General features: G+C 37.9%; 1 protein-coding gene across 1 annotated transcript; it reads left to right on the forward strand.

Annotated features, from left to right (window-relative positions):
• Positions 1-2,919: 2,919 nt before the first annotated feature.
• LOC111025325 (heterogeneous nuclear ribonucleoprotein 1) lies at positions 2,920-5,928 on the forward strand. Its single transcript, XM_022303171.2, has 4 exons — positions 2,920-3,300; positions 3,518-3,751; positions 3,981-5,181; positions 5,423-5,928. The coding sequence occupies exons 2-4, from the start codon at positions 3,530-3,532 to the stop codon at positions 5,434-5,436; spliced, it is 1,437 nt and encodes a 478-aa protein (XP_022158863.1). The 5' UTR covers positions 2,920-3,300; positions 3,518-3,529; the 3' UTR covers positions 5,437-5,928.
• The last annotated feature ends 8,347 nt before the right edge of the window (positions 5,929-14,275 follow it).

The following is a 14,275-nucleotide window of genomic DNA, read 5'->3' on the forward strand; positions in this document are numbered from 1 at the left end:
TTTTAACCTCCATAAAATTTTAAAAATCAGGAAATTAACGTTTTTTCAACCAAAAAACAAGCGTCGCACAATTTGTAGCATTTTTTTTTGTCAATCTTTTGTACGGGAGGAAAGAAATATTACAATATTATTTCTTTTAGTACAACAATTTTGAAATATGGAATATGAAACTTCCAACCTCGAAAGAATACATATCAATTACCATTGAATTATGTCCTAGTAGTATTAGAAAATTTACCCCGTAGTTTATATTATATTTACAATTTCACCCAGAAAACCATGAAGTTTTTGAAGTTCCATTCTTAACCCATCAATAGCTGTAACGTTGTAGAAGTAAGTGTATAACTCACATAATGCCAAAACGCAAATTGTTATATTTGGCATTTTTCAAATTTCATACACTGCATTGGAACTAATGGATTACAAAATACAAATTACCAACTCTTGCTTCTTCTAGTTTCTTGTTATCTTGTGGGTGTGCTCTACATACCTTACCTAGCCATATATGGATTGGGATTGAAGGATCCTCACCACATTCACATGGGATTATAATCCTATGTGAAAACAAAACAAATAAAATTTTCACAAAATTTATTAAAAATTGACCATACATACCCTTTGCAAAATTGGGACTTTTTGTTTATATATTTTTATATTTGTGTCAATTTCGTGTGGTTGTACTTTTCGAAATTTTAATTGGCAATGTGAATGTAATTATAAACTAATATGGTGCTGACAATATATTTTAACACCTGTGACAATGGAAATAATTTGGATTACTAAAGGGTATATATCAAAGCGATTTTAACATGACTAGAATCACGTTTACTAATACTAAAATTACTTGGAGTTTAAAGTATACATATTTGACAATGATTCATTATTGATTTTGAAAAAGTCCAAAATTACTTCGTGATTCTCGAAATGATTTTTGGTAAAAATAATTAATAGGAAATTAGTTTTAAAATAGTTATTGGTTTGATTTGAAATTCATCTTTCTATTTCACCTTAAATTTTGAGAAAATTTATTTATTTTTCTGAACTTTTGTCTCTTTCTAAATTTTGAGTCCTCGTATAGTTATATTTCTAAGTTTATTTCTCTCTAAAAATTTGTTTTATTGTCTCTAAAATTATTGAGAGGGCTACTAAGATATATATATCATTTTTTTCATAATAAGTATACAATAAATAATGTTACATGTTTTTCTTAAAAGAATAAAAATAATAATAATAGGAAAAAATAATGTTACATAGTTTTTCAAATATATGATATCAATTTGGTGATTCAAAAATCATTTGAAATGAAACATTAGTCATAAAAAAATCCCTTTCAATTACATAAAATTGTGTACTCAAATGTTAAAGAGATTATATAAAAATTACTCTCAGAAAATCGCTTGTCATTAAATCGATATTTTAATTCACTAAAATCACTCCTAAAATAATTGCCAAAGATTCCTTAAATAAAAGAGAAAAGAAAAATCAAAATTTATCCACAAATTTGACAAGGTGTAACCATAAAATTTTCAACTTCATCAAATTAGAACCTACACTTTATTATTAATTTTTTTTATTCCTGTATTATAGTCTTTAATAATAATTGCAATTTTTACCATTAGTTTGTATTTTGCTAATTCACTCACAAATTTTAACAAAAATCAAAGTAAAGCCTCTAAAATACATACTAATTTCAAAGAAATCTAAGTATGCTCACGAAATTAAGTTTGATTAATATACAAAATAATAACTTTATCAAAACTCAGAAAAAAAAACTCCACTATCGTTTTTCCTCTAAAATTCTATAAATTTCATACCAGATGTGTTTTATAATTCATTTTTTGAACGATTTTTCAATTAAATTCAATGTCACAGAGTAAGAATTACCACATTTATTCAAGTTTAAGGTAAAAATTGTAACATTTTTCAAAATTTAAATGATAATAGGATGAAATAGAAAGTTAGGATAAAAATTGATACATTTTACAAGTTCAGTGTGTATCAATTAATTAAATAGACAAGCAGGCCAAAACGAGTATAGCTCAGCGGTAATTGGTATCGAACTCCAACTCGATCCCTCGCCCCCATATGTTGTATAAAAAAAAATCTTGACTTTAATGCAAAAGTAATTATTATTGGACTAGGCTCGAATTTACCTTACTTTTGTTTTTACTAGATGTCATTTTTAATTCTAATCCTCAACATGATTATCCGTGAAAAGGGTATTTATTTAGTTACATGAATAATAATTTTGAAAATCTCAAAAGTATAAAATAAGATTTATTAGTATGAAATGAGTTGGACAAGAGGAGTGAAAAGAACATTAGAATATAATATATATTCTTAAGTTGTGGATACAAATATTAAATTTATGTTGCTTATCAAATTCTCTTTAAAACCATTTTTTATTGAATTATAAATTTATACCCTAAATTTTAATGATTGTCTCTATTTTTTCATAAACTTTCTAAATTTTTAATTTTGATTCCAACGAATTCCTATCATTAATAATATTAGTTGTAGCCTTCATTTTTTTTAACAAGGTCAATTTATGGAGCTGCTTCCATGAAAAAAAAAAGATTGCGACATTCGAGCTAAATTGAGTTTTAAAAAATCCAAATAAAAAGTGAATTGGTAAAATGACCAAAATGTAAAATGGGGTTTTGAATGAAGTTTAGAATGTGGGGGTAGAAATGGAAAATGGAAAAGAAGTTGAAAATATAGAGGGCTAATAAACTGATTCAACACATCCAACAGGAAGATTCTTATAAATAAATAAATACATATATTTAAATTATATATTCTTACCATATATAGTTGTCATAATAAAATATAAAAATGAAAAAAAAAAAATCATCATCCTCTGTCATGTCTCTTGCCTCCTCCAAATATTCTTGCACCAGTGGATTTGTCAGTCTTTCTTTCTTTCTCTCTCTACCTTCATTTCATCTAAGAAGAAAATTGGATTTCTTTTGATTTATTTAAGGGAAGTGGCAAAACCAAAGAAAAGATAGAAAACAAAACAAAAGGAAGGAGAAGAGAGAGAGAGCGAGGGGATGAGCACATCCTCTGTTTTCCCTTACTAACTATTATTCCTCCTCCTCCTCATCCTCTTCCTCCTCCTTTTCTTAGATCTTAGTTTCCAAATCCCTCATTCCTTTTTTTCTCATCTCGATCCTCCGAATTCCTGATTTCCCATCTCTGATTCTCTCTCTCGCATCCGATGGTTCGAGGTTGAATCTGTTTTTTTTTTAATCTCTTTTTTGTGTTCGAAGCGCCAGTCGGATTCTGTCTGAATTTCCAGTTAAGAATCGTCCATTTTGTTATGGTTTAACTGAATCCCCATCTGGTCTGTTGTAATTTTTGTTATTGGATTGGATTGGATTTTTTTTCTGTTTCGGATTCCGGATCCGGTTGTGTGGTCCGAATCGAATGATTTTAATTTGAAATTCGAATTGGGCATTTTGCGCGTTGTATAATAAAATCGAATTCGTTGGGTGATTGAATGTTTTGATTACAGAAAAAAAAAAGGATGGAATCGGATCTTGGCAAGCTCTTCATTGGCGGAATTTCGTGGGACACTGATGAAGAACGTCTCAGGGAATATTTCGGCAACTATGGGGAAGTGGTGGAGGCGGTGATCATGAGGGATCGCGCCACCGGCCGCGCTCGTGGCTTTGGTTTCGTTGTCTTCGCAGATCCTGCTGTTGCCGAAAGAGTCATTTTGGAGAAACACGTCATCGACGGCCGCACTGTGAGATTTCTTATTCTGATCATAATATTTGTGATTATTCTTGTTTCAACTTCTGATTTCGATTTCCTAAGGTTGAATGTTGAATCTGATTCTGCCCATATTTTAAGATGTGATGCGCTTTGTGTATGCACATCGCGTACGATATATTGAATAGCTCAGTTGTGATTAGTTTACCTGAAGATGAAGTTGGTTTTCTTCTTTAAATATATAGTGGCTCCCAATTTTTCAGGTTGAAGCTAAGAAGGCTGTTCCAAAGGATGATCAGAACATATTGAACAGAAATGCTGGCAGCATTCATGGTTCGCCTAGCTCGGGGCGCACGAAAAAGATTTTCGTGGGAGGTTTAGCATCGACGGTCACGGAGGCTGACTTTCAGAAGTATTTTGACCAGTTTGGCACAATCACTGATGTTGTTGTTATGTATGATCACAGCACCCAGAGGCCAAGAGGTTTTGGCTTCATTACTTACGACTCGGAGGAGGCGGTCGATCGAGTGCTGCACAAAACCTTTCATGAACTCAATGGAAAGATGGTTGAGGTAAAGAGAGCAATCCCAAAAGAGCTAACCCCAGGGCCCAACCGGAGCCCTCTCGTAGGATATAACTATGGTATGAGTAGAGCTAGTGGTTTTCTTAACAATTATACTCAAGGCTATAATATGAGTCCTCTCGGAGGTTATGGAGTCCGGGCAGATGGTAGGTTGAGTCCAATTATTAGCAGTCGAACTGGGGTTCCTCATTTTGGTGCTGCTAATTATGGAGTGGGTATGAATTTGGAGCAAGGGCTGAGGCAAGGCTATGGTAGGACTGTGAACATTATGAATACTCAAGCACAGGAACAAATGTTGAATTCCTATTATAATGGCAATTCGAATAGGTACATTACCCCGATTGGCTACAGCGGGGGCAATGGAAGAGACGATTCTCCCTTAAGCTCGAGTACATGGAATGTCTGGGGAAATGGGAGTATGACCACTCCCATGAACACGCCTGGCCCTGGCTCTTTCTCTGGCTCTGGATCGGGGAGTTTTAGAGTGGCATACGGAAATAATGATGACAACTGGATTTCTGCTGCTGCTGCTAATCATGTTGGAGGGAATGCGCCTGGCTATACTTGTGCAAGCAATGGTTACGGAATTGGAGACAACGGCTTTGGGTTCAGAGGAGGAGGCTATGGAAGAAATGGAGTCCCGAGTGCAGCGACAAGAAAAGCATTTGCTGAAACAACCGAAGGTTATGAGAGGTCGTATAGGGACTTGTATCGTGATGAAGCAGTGCACGACGATTCAACTTGGCAGTCTACAGCTCCTGAACTGGATGGTTCTGTGTCTTTTGGTTATGGTCTTGGTAACCTTGCTTCAGATGATCCAGCCAGAAGTTCTGAGAGTTTTCTGGCAAGTTATGATGTTTCAAACAGACAGTCAACTAGAGGTAACCCCTTGGCTTTCTTTTCTTTTAGTTGGATGATTCATAGTCATGATTAACCAACCAGGCCTTAAAATGAAAAACTCATGAACTACACACACAATACAATGAAACTTATGGTTTCAGACTAAATTCTTTGCGCTTTTGGGCAAAGAAATTATACGGTCATGAGAATTGCAGCCTTAGAAGACTTTGAATGAATGAATCTGAAATTCGAACCATTTGGTATTTGTATTATCTTTTTCAGGAATTGCTGCATAGAAGATTGTTGTTTGGCTTTCCAACACGATTGGAGTTGCATATAGTGCAATGAATCGAACATACGAAGGAAGAAGGATTCGTGATTTTTATACCGCTCGCTTGAGTTGATGAGCTAAAAAAGGGAAGGGAAGGGGAATACTGATCTCATAACTTTTGACTTGGTTCCTCGATCAGAAGCAGAAGCAGGAGCAGACATATTTTTCAAAAGAAAGGTGAGAACCGAAATTCGAGCATTGTAATTTTCTTTTGCATTTGGTTTTTGTTTAACATAAGACATAGGATTGTTTTGTTGGCATTTGATTGAGGTGTAAAACAAACCAGATTGGCAGATAGATACTCCAGCAGAAGAGTGATTTTCCAATTATTTTTATCATGCATTCATCTCCAGTGAGGCATGGGCCGCATGGCAGTAGTAATATCATATCATTAAATGGGAAAACAGATGATTTATTTTTTCCTATACATACATATATAATATATCTTATCTTTCAATTTTTTTGTTACTCTCAGATGATTGTTTGTGAATAAATGAGTTGTTTTAGAGTTCGAGAATCTGTTTGCCAAAATGTCAATTGGGGTGTTCATATCAGATCTTTATTATCCATTTTGTATGGCCATTTTATTGATTCTCATCCTTGAAGATTAGGATATGCTTTGCTTTGCTTTTGCCTTTTGCATCTCTTTCTTTGTTTGTCCTCCAAAGCCAATACCTCAAGAATTTAATGCTTGTGGTCCTGAATCTGTTGCTGAAAGAAAATTACAATCCCTCACCCATTCCTTCACTCATCAAGCACACACCAATGACCATATATATGGATAAAATGACAGCTCTTCTTCTTTCTTTTATTTGGCCTTAAATGGGTCCACACCAGGGTCCTTCCCCACATGCCTTTTTATACCCTCTTCTATCCATATAAAACATTTATTTATTTAATATTATTCTTTTAATAACTGGGAGTCAGAGTTTTGCTCCACTGAAGGGTTTCCGTGCTGGTTCCAAGATCGAGACCTAAGACACATTAAGGTTTTTTTATATTAAGCTCATTGGAAGGTTGAACTGAGACTTCTAAGCCGGTAGAACCAAGAGACCTTAAACCCTTGTTAGCAAGGTTGTCTTGGAGCTATATATGTACCCTTTTTTCTCAGATTTAAATATTATTAATCGAAAATGTTTATAACTAGAAAGATTAAATTGTTATATAATAAAATTTGACACTTAATTTTAATAAAAAATTTTACTATAGGGGTTGAGTTGTTACAAATTTTAAACTACAGAGACTAAATCGTTATAAGCTAAAGTTCAGGGAGTAAATAGTTACTTTAGTCAAAGTATAGGAATTAAATCGTTACAAATTAAAGTTCAAGACTAAATTGTTACTATAGTGATAGTATAGAGACCAAATGTGTTTTTTAACCTTATAATTCAAATTATAGATTCAGTTGGTAATTTTTTAAAAGTTATAATTTCGTTACCAATATTCGCCAAAGTACATTCTTTTCCAAACAGACATAAATGTAAATACATTGTAATTTTTGTATGGCTCAAATATTTAATATTTTTTTATACTTTAAGTTAACTCAGTTTATGTCGGGCAATTTGCATCAATTGTAATTTTACATATTCATTGTCCTAAAAAAAAGGGGATCTACCTATTTATTTTTTGTTTATAATTTTAAGAATTTAATTTTTAATATTGGTTGTTTTTACTATCTGAGAGTAATTGAATTTTCAATTTTATTTTAACTAGTTTTTGTTCACGTATATTTTTAACTAGGTTTTTTTGCGTGTCATTTGTGGTATTAGTGCAAGCAAAAATATAGTGTTTCCCGTCATAGGAAATTAATCACGTAATTTATGACCTATTTGAACATAATTCAACTGGTTTAGATATATATACTATACAAAAAGATCAAGGATTCAAATTTCTAAGCTCAAGTTGAACTACAAGTTATCCGTAGATATTATTTATTCACTTATAACAAATTTTATCATTGATTTTAATGTTTTTAATCAAAGTTCTATTTGTGATATTTTTATATGAGGGATACAAATAAATTTTCTAATTCTTTAACAACGTGTGTTTAATTAGAAATGTAGTTTTAGAATTTAGGAAAACATTCAATTTTTACAATTAAATTTGTGCGGGTGAGTCAATTTGGACGTTGAACTTTCAATTTCATTAATTTAAACTCTAAACTTGAACAAGTGTTGGAATTAACACCTCTTCTAAACTAAATTTAAAAATTGTCCATGAACCAACTAATAAATCATAAAAACTTCTTAAGATCTGGGTCATGTCAAAGAAATGTCCAAACTCAATCACGAAGTGGATACTTGAATTAGAAGAAATAAAATTGAACAAATAAAAATAAAACATCCCCAGAATTAGAAGAAGTGGAAATTTGTACCTAAATGTCATTAATGTGGAGTTAGGTTATATTAGACCAAATTGCTATAAATTGAAAAATGCTCCTAATTTTTTTGGAAAAAGAAATTTCTTCCATAAACCAAAATCTTTTCATGCTTATAGAAAGAATTTTGATGTGAAAAAGAATGTGCATAAATTTCTTCTAAGAGAAAAATTCATGCATAATATATCATGTTTTTCTTGTGGTAAATTTGGACATAAATCTTATGCTTGTTATTTGCCCAAATTGAATGTTATGAAAAATAGAACTAAAAAGAAATGGGTTCCAAAAGTTAATTCTAATAACCTACATGGACCCAAGAAAATATGGGTACCAAAATCTTTTTTAAAATCTTTTTGTAGGTTGGCTCCAAAATTCAAATTTGAAATGTTGCTTAGTTCAAAAAGGAAATGATCACAAAAGCAATTTGTTTATGCAAGATTTGCACAACGGTCCTTTTTCCGAACCTAGCTCCAACCCGGTCTCCGGTCCAACCTGAACATTAGAGTGGACCTACACAAGAGGGTAAACACTCTGACGCTCAAGTCAGTATAGGTCGAACTCTCTATTTAGTTCGAGGTGAGATTCGATACCTGAGCGTGAAATGAAGCCCTCTATTTATAGGTGATGGATCCGACAGTACACACGACCGGCGGTTACTTGTCTTTTCTCACATCGGACCTGTCGGGTCTCCCGGTAGGTCGAACCCCGAGCAGGTCGTATCTCGCTTTCATACTTAGCCTTTTTGATGGCCGCAACCGGTCTTCTCGACGGTTCAAGGTGGACCTGGTTCTCCAATCATCTTTAAAGCACCAATGGCTGTCCTCCACGTGTCCAGGGTATTTTTACCCCCAAACATTGGCCCCCTCTCTATCAGGCTCGATCTCGATCTGGCAGAGAAGTTCATTCGACTCTATTTTGGACACATGGCGACTTTTAATTCGTTGAAGGAATATGACCGTTGCAGAAGATATATCGACCTGCCAAGTCATCAGAGCATTCAAGTACTCCATCGCTTCGGATCTCGAGATGATCCTAGCTGCTTGTTGATTACACGTGTACGGTGCAGAGATTTTTCCGATGAGCTATAAATAGCTCCGATACTTCAGGTCATACCTTACGTTTCCTGAATTCTCGGAGTTCGATCTGAAGGCAGCTCGAACCCTCGGTAGGTCAGTCTCTTTCCCTTTTTCACTTTCTTTTTCAAGCGTAGTCCTGTCTTCCTCTTTTAGCAGTGATAGCTTAGGATCCGATGAGGGTTTAGCTCGTAGGTTAGAGTCCAAGCTCGAAGAGATAGAGAACTTTAGGTTTTCTGATGATGAGGAGGATAGTGACGCTTCCACCTCGGGTCAGGGTTTGGAATACCCTTCTAGGATACCCGAGCACTTCCTCGGACCCCTTCGTAGGGGGTTCGCTATCCCAGAGAACATCCTCCTTAGGATTCCGGAGGAGGGGGAAAGAGCTGATAATCCTCCAGAGGGATGGGTCACTCTTTATCTCAAGATGTTTGAGTACGGCCTCAGACTTCCTCTGTATCCTTTCGTTCAAGAGTTCTTGAACCGAACTGGGCTGGCTCCGGCTCAAGTGGCCCCCAATGGATGGGGTGTCATTTTTGCCTTGGCCATCCTTTTTTGGTTACGAGCTCGGGACAACGAAGAGGCCGAGCTGTTGGATGTTGGGCAGTTCCTCACATGCTTCGAAGCGAAAAGGATAGCCAAGAAGCCTGGTCGGTACTATATGTGCGCAAGGAAGGGCGCATGAGTATTAGTAAAGGGGCCGACTTCCATCAAGGGATGGGTGAAGAAGTGGTTCTTTGCCTCTGGGGAGTGGTTGGCAAAGGACGAGGCTGGTCATCCCTTCTTTGATGTTCCCACTAGGTTAAGGAACCTAGGTATGAAGTAGATCATGCTCCTCTTATTTTTATGATTCTAAGCTTCTTTTATTCTTTTGTTGCTTAGATCTAACTCAGATATTGTTCTTTGCAGTGTCGATCAGGCTAGTTCCCGAACTCACTCAAGCCTCCTTTGACACGCTGAAGTATTACAAGGAGCACTTTCCAAAGGGCAAGAAGGTCGGAACCTTGGTGACTGATTACGCTTGTTTACATGCGTAAAAAGAAGGTTTTAGATGCTGTTTTTACAATGTTTCAGCTTTGTTTCGGATTTTTCTCGATCGTTTGAGTTCCAATTCATGCAAAATTCATATACTATGGTTTGTGGATGGCTTATATGGTATTTATGACATTTTAGGACCATTTGGGAGTGCAAATTAATCAAAAGAAGCGAAAAGACGAAAAAACACCTCAGGAGGCGCCAGGCGCCTGGGAAGCCTGCAGAAAACAGTTTTTCTTCCAACTTTGCCCTTAATGAAACGCATCTTCCAATGCGTTTTGGTGGTTCCAACCGATGCATACGTGTAGAAGAAGTGTTCCACTATCAGTTTGAGCACGATTTGGTCAGTCAAAAGAGTTGGAAATGGGTGATTCACCATCGTTTTAGGACCTACCTAACCAATTCTGCACAGCTATAAATTCCAGCAACTTCTCCACTAAAATCATCAAGCCTTGCTTCCTTCTCTTGATCATTTTTAGTGTTTCTTTGTTGCTTTCTAAGTACTTTTGAGTTGCTTTCATTAGTTGCTTTTGGTTTTTAAATCCCGAGCACTTTACATTCCTTTATTGAGCTTGTTTTGTTTCCATTTGTACTTAGTCATTTTCTACTTATTCAAATATATAAAAATCCAGCACTTTGCTTATCTTCCCTTTGCCTTTACTTTATTTTTAGTTAAGAGAGTTGTGTTTTTGGAGGAAAGAGCACGTGACACTCCCCCTTGCTTGAAAGAGAAGGGCGAAGCTCTCAATCCCGATAAAAACTCTCCGTTAGTTAACTTTTGTTTTTCACACATGCATTCCACATTCAACCATTTTACTTGCTGTATTTTCTTCAATATGTCTTTCTAAATTCCCGTCTCTAGCCCGGTTATGGATAGTTAGCCTTTTATGTCTAAAAAGGGTTGCTAAGAAGTAGTGTTTTTACTTTCCATTCATTGCTCAACATGTTTTCCCAAAAAGTTAGGATTTAGAGAAGGCCACTGTAAGTCTTAACAAGTCAATACTGAAAAGGTTGCTTATTTGCATTGTTGAGTGGTTAAACCGAGGAGAGGAGCGCCTTAGACATAAGGGTTCCGCTTAAGTAGCCTAGACATAGGACCTTAACCCGAGGTTGCGACTATTTCCATCCTAAAACTAAGATATATCTCATAATAGACATATTAGGGAATGTCTTAGGACTTTGAACTTGCTTAGACATAAGTAAAGTGAAAAGCGTAGTCGTTAGTTTCTAAAGTAAAATGCATATTATCCTTAGCGTGTCCTTGATTCTTTGTTGGCTAACTTGAAGTAAATCGGGCTAGGTTTTATCATTCTAAGTCCAAATCCCAAATCCAAAACCATTATTTGTGACCACTTCCCATTTACAAGAATCACTCATTCCAACATTCACTATTCTTTAAAACTTTAGAGTTTGGAAATTGTTTAGAAGTCCTTGAGGATCGATACTTGGATACTCCATCCATTTTATATTACTCTGACAGGTGTGCGCTTGCATCTATATAATTGTTACCACGCTTAGCGCGTGCGTTCAGCATAAACATCCCAGTCAGTGACCGACAAGCTGCTGCTTGAGTCTGGGCTGTTAGACTACAACCCAGTAGTTCGTCCCGTTGAAGCGTCGAGGCCGAACTCCGAGCTAGGTAAGCTGCGCTTTTCCTTTTATTTTGTCTAACTCGTGCTTCTGATTACTGACCTTCTGTTTTTTATTTTGCAGCCATGGTGTGCGAATTTACAAGCAGCGTGAGGCACAAGTCTAAAGGCCGCGCTTATGCTCTCAAGGCTGTCAATAGCTCAGAGCCTGCAACTCTTGCTGTGGCAGGGCCAGCCTCCGAAGATCCAACTCCAGCCTCCGCAGATCCAACTCCGGTGATCGAGCTGGACTCGGTGGAGGAGCACTCCAAGGAGAAGCGCTTCAGAGGCGAGTCTGAGGCGTTGGATGTGTCTCCCTTCAACGAGGTGAGGGACGTATCTCCTCTGAAGAGGAGAAGGAAGAAGAAGAATACTACCTCCTTCTCGGAGGTCAAAGCTCATGGGACCCTGCCTGCGAGCTTCGCAAATTTGGTGGACGATCCTGAGGCCATGATGGGCGGGACGTCCGATGTGCCAACACGGTTCCGAATTGAACCTTCAAGCTCCGGGGTGAGGGACCAGGTGTCCCGCATCTCGACCGCAAGTTTGGATCGCTTGCTCAAAAAGGCGTCCAAATTCCTAAGTGACCCAGGGTCCGTTCTCCAGAGGACCATCGACCACGCCGCCGAGGTAAGATCTGCTTCTCCTTGTATATTGGTTAGATTTGTATAACTTGATGGCCTGATCTGACCCTCGTGCTTTTGGTATTCGCAGGCGTTCGTTGCTTCCATTCACTCGGCTATAGCGATAAAGGCCGAGCTGGATGGAAGGGAAGCTCTGGCAGCAAGGGAGAAGGAGGACTTCTCTGCTGCCTTGGAGGCTGCTTCCACCATGAAGGGTGAGCTGCTGAGGGCTCGCTCTGAGGTGGATATTTTAAAGGTTGAGGTGGAGGCCAAGGCCGAGCTGCTGAAGAAGGAAGATGAGAGGCGCAAGGCGCAGCTCCGAGCTGCCCATGCCATCACTAAGGGCCTGGAGAAGGAGAAGTTTCAACTCCTCAAGGAGAAGGATGACATGCTCCAGGCCCTTTAGGCGAAGGACGAGGAGCTCAAGCGCCTGACTGCCGAGCTGGAGACGGCGAAGGAGCATCTCAGCAACGGAGCCCTACTGGAGAAGTCTTTCAGGCAACACCCTGACTTTGACGGGTTTGCTAAGGAATTTTCTGACGCAGGCTTCAAGTTCCTGATGAAGGGCATTGCTGCCGACATGCCTGACCTTCAGATCGATCTTAGCGGTCTGAAGAGGAAGTATGCTGAGAAGTGGGCCTCTGGGCCTAACTGCACACCTGCCCCTAGGCGCTGGTGGAGAAGTACGTCAGAGACCTGGACTCTGACTACTCTGATCTTAAAGAGGACCAGGTCGGCACCACTCAGGAGGAAGCTCTTTCTCAACCAGGCGAATCTCAGGAGGTCAATCTACTTGGGTCGCAGGGCGAGCTATCCTCCCACCTCGGAAGCAGCTGAGGCTTCTTTCTTTTTCCTTTTTTGTAAGTCGCAGGGCAGAGCTACAAGGTCTATAAGCCTTGGCTTTGTCCTGTAATCAATGAAATGTCTTATTCCTTCATTTTTGTGCACTTGGCTCTGTCTCTTTTCTTGCCTTTTCTTTAAATTTTGTAGTCAAATTCACCTCGCACCTCTAACTCTTTTGACATCACGCCTTTCATTAAAGGTTTGAATTTGAGTCTCCATCTAGTCTTCAATGCATTACACAAACTCTGGACTTTTAACATCGCACCTTCAACTTTAAACGTTCAAAGGTTTGAATTTTAAGTCGATAGCTATTCTTCACATCCCACCTCGTACCCTTAGGTTCAGAGGTTTGAATATTTTGAATTTTCCACATCGCCCCTTTAACTTAAATGTTCAAAGGTTTGAATTTTAAGTTCATCAGTGGTTTTGACATCGCACCTCGTACCTATAGGTTTTGAGGATTGAATTTTAACCAACTATTTCGTAATTAATTTTTAATTTTGAACCTTTCACATCGCACCTTTAACTCTTAACGTACAAAGGATTGAATTTTGGTTCATTGCTGGTTTGACATCGCACCTCTAACCCGTAGGTTTTGAGGGTTGAATTTTAACCAATTACTGCAATTTAATCCTGTGAGAGTCTGTGGCCCCCATTTAATTTCTGGTCGAACTCGAAGTCATGAAATTAAATCACCTCGTCTATTCAGACCACCATCCTCTTGAAAATTTTTACAAGTCCATTTAGGACCATTTTGACATTTCAAGGGTAATAGCGCTTCAGATGCTCTGCGTTCCATGGATGCACGAGAACGTCTCCTTTCAGATCGGCCAGTATGTACATCCCAGGTCGGACTATTCCCCTGACTTCAAACGGCCCTTCCCAGTTTGGGTCAAGGGTGCCCACATGACTTTGGATCCTCCTTAAGACCATATGTCCGACTTGGAAGGTTCGAGGTCGAACTCGGGCGTTGTAATGTCTGACCATTCTGTTTTGATATTCCGCCAGGCGTAGCTGGGCCATTTCTCTTTTTTCTTCAAGTAAATCGAGGTTGAGAAGCAGCTTTTCCTCGTTTACTGTAGGCTCGTAGTGCTCCACTCTATTGGATAGGAGGCCCATCTCAACTGGAACAACAGCTTCAGAGCCGAAAGCGAGTGAGAAGGGGGTCTCGCCAGTTGACTCTCTTGGGGTGGTCTGATATGACCATAGAACCTCTAGTAGCTCC

Source organism: Momordica charantia (genome assembly GCF_013281855.1).
Source record: "Momordica charantia cultivar OHB3-1 chromosome 10 unlocalized genomic scaffold, Mcharantia_2.0 BLBB01000010.1, whole genome shotgun sequence".
Classification (NCBI taxonomy): Eukaryota; Viridiplantae; Streptophyta; class Magnoliopsida; order Cucurbitales; family Cucurbitaceae; genus Momordica; species Momordica charantia.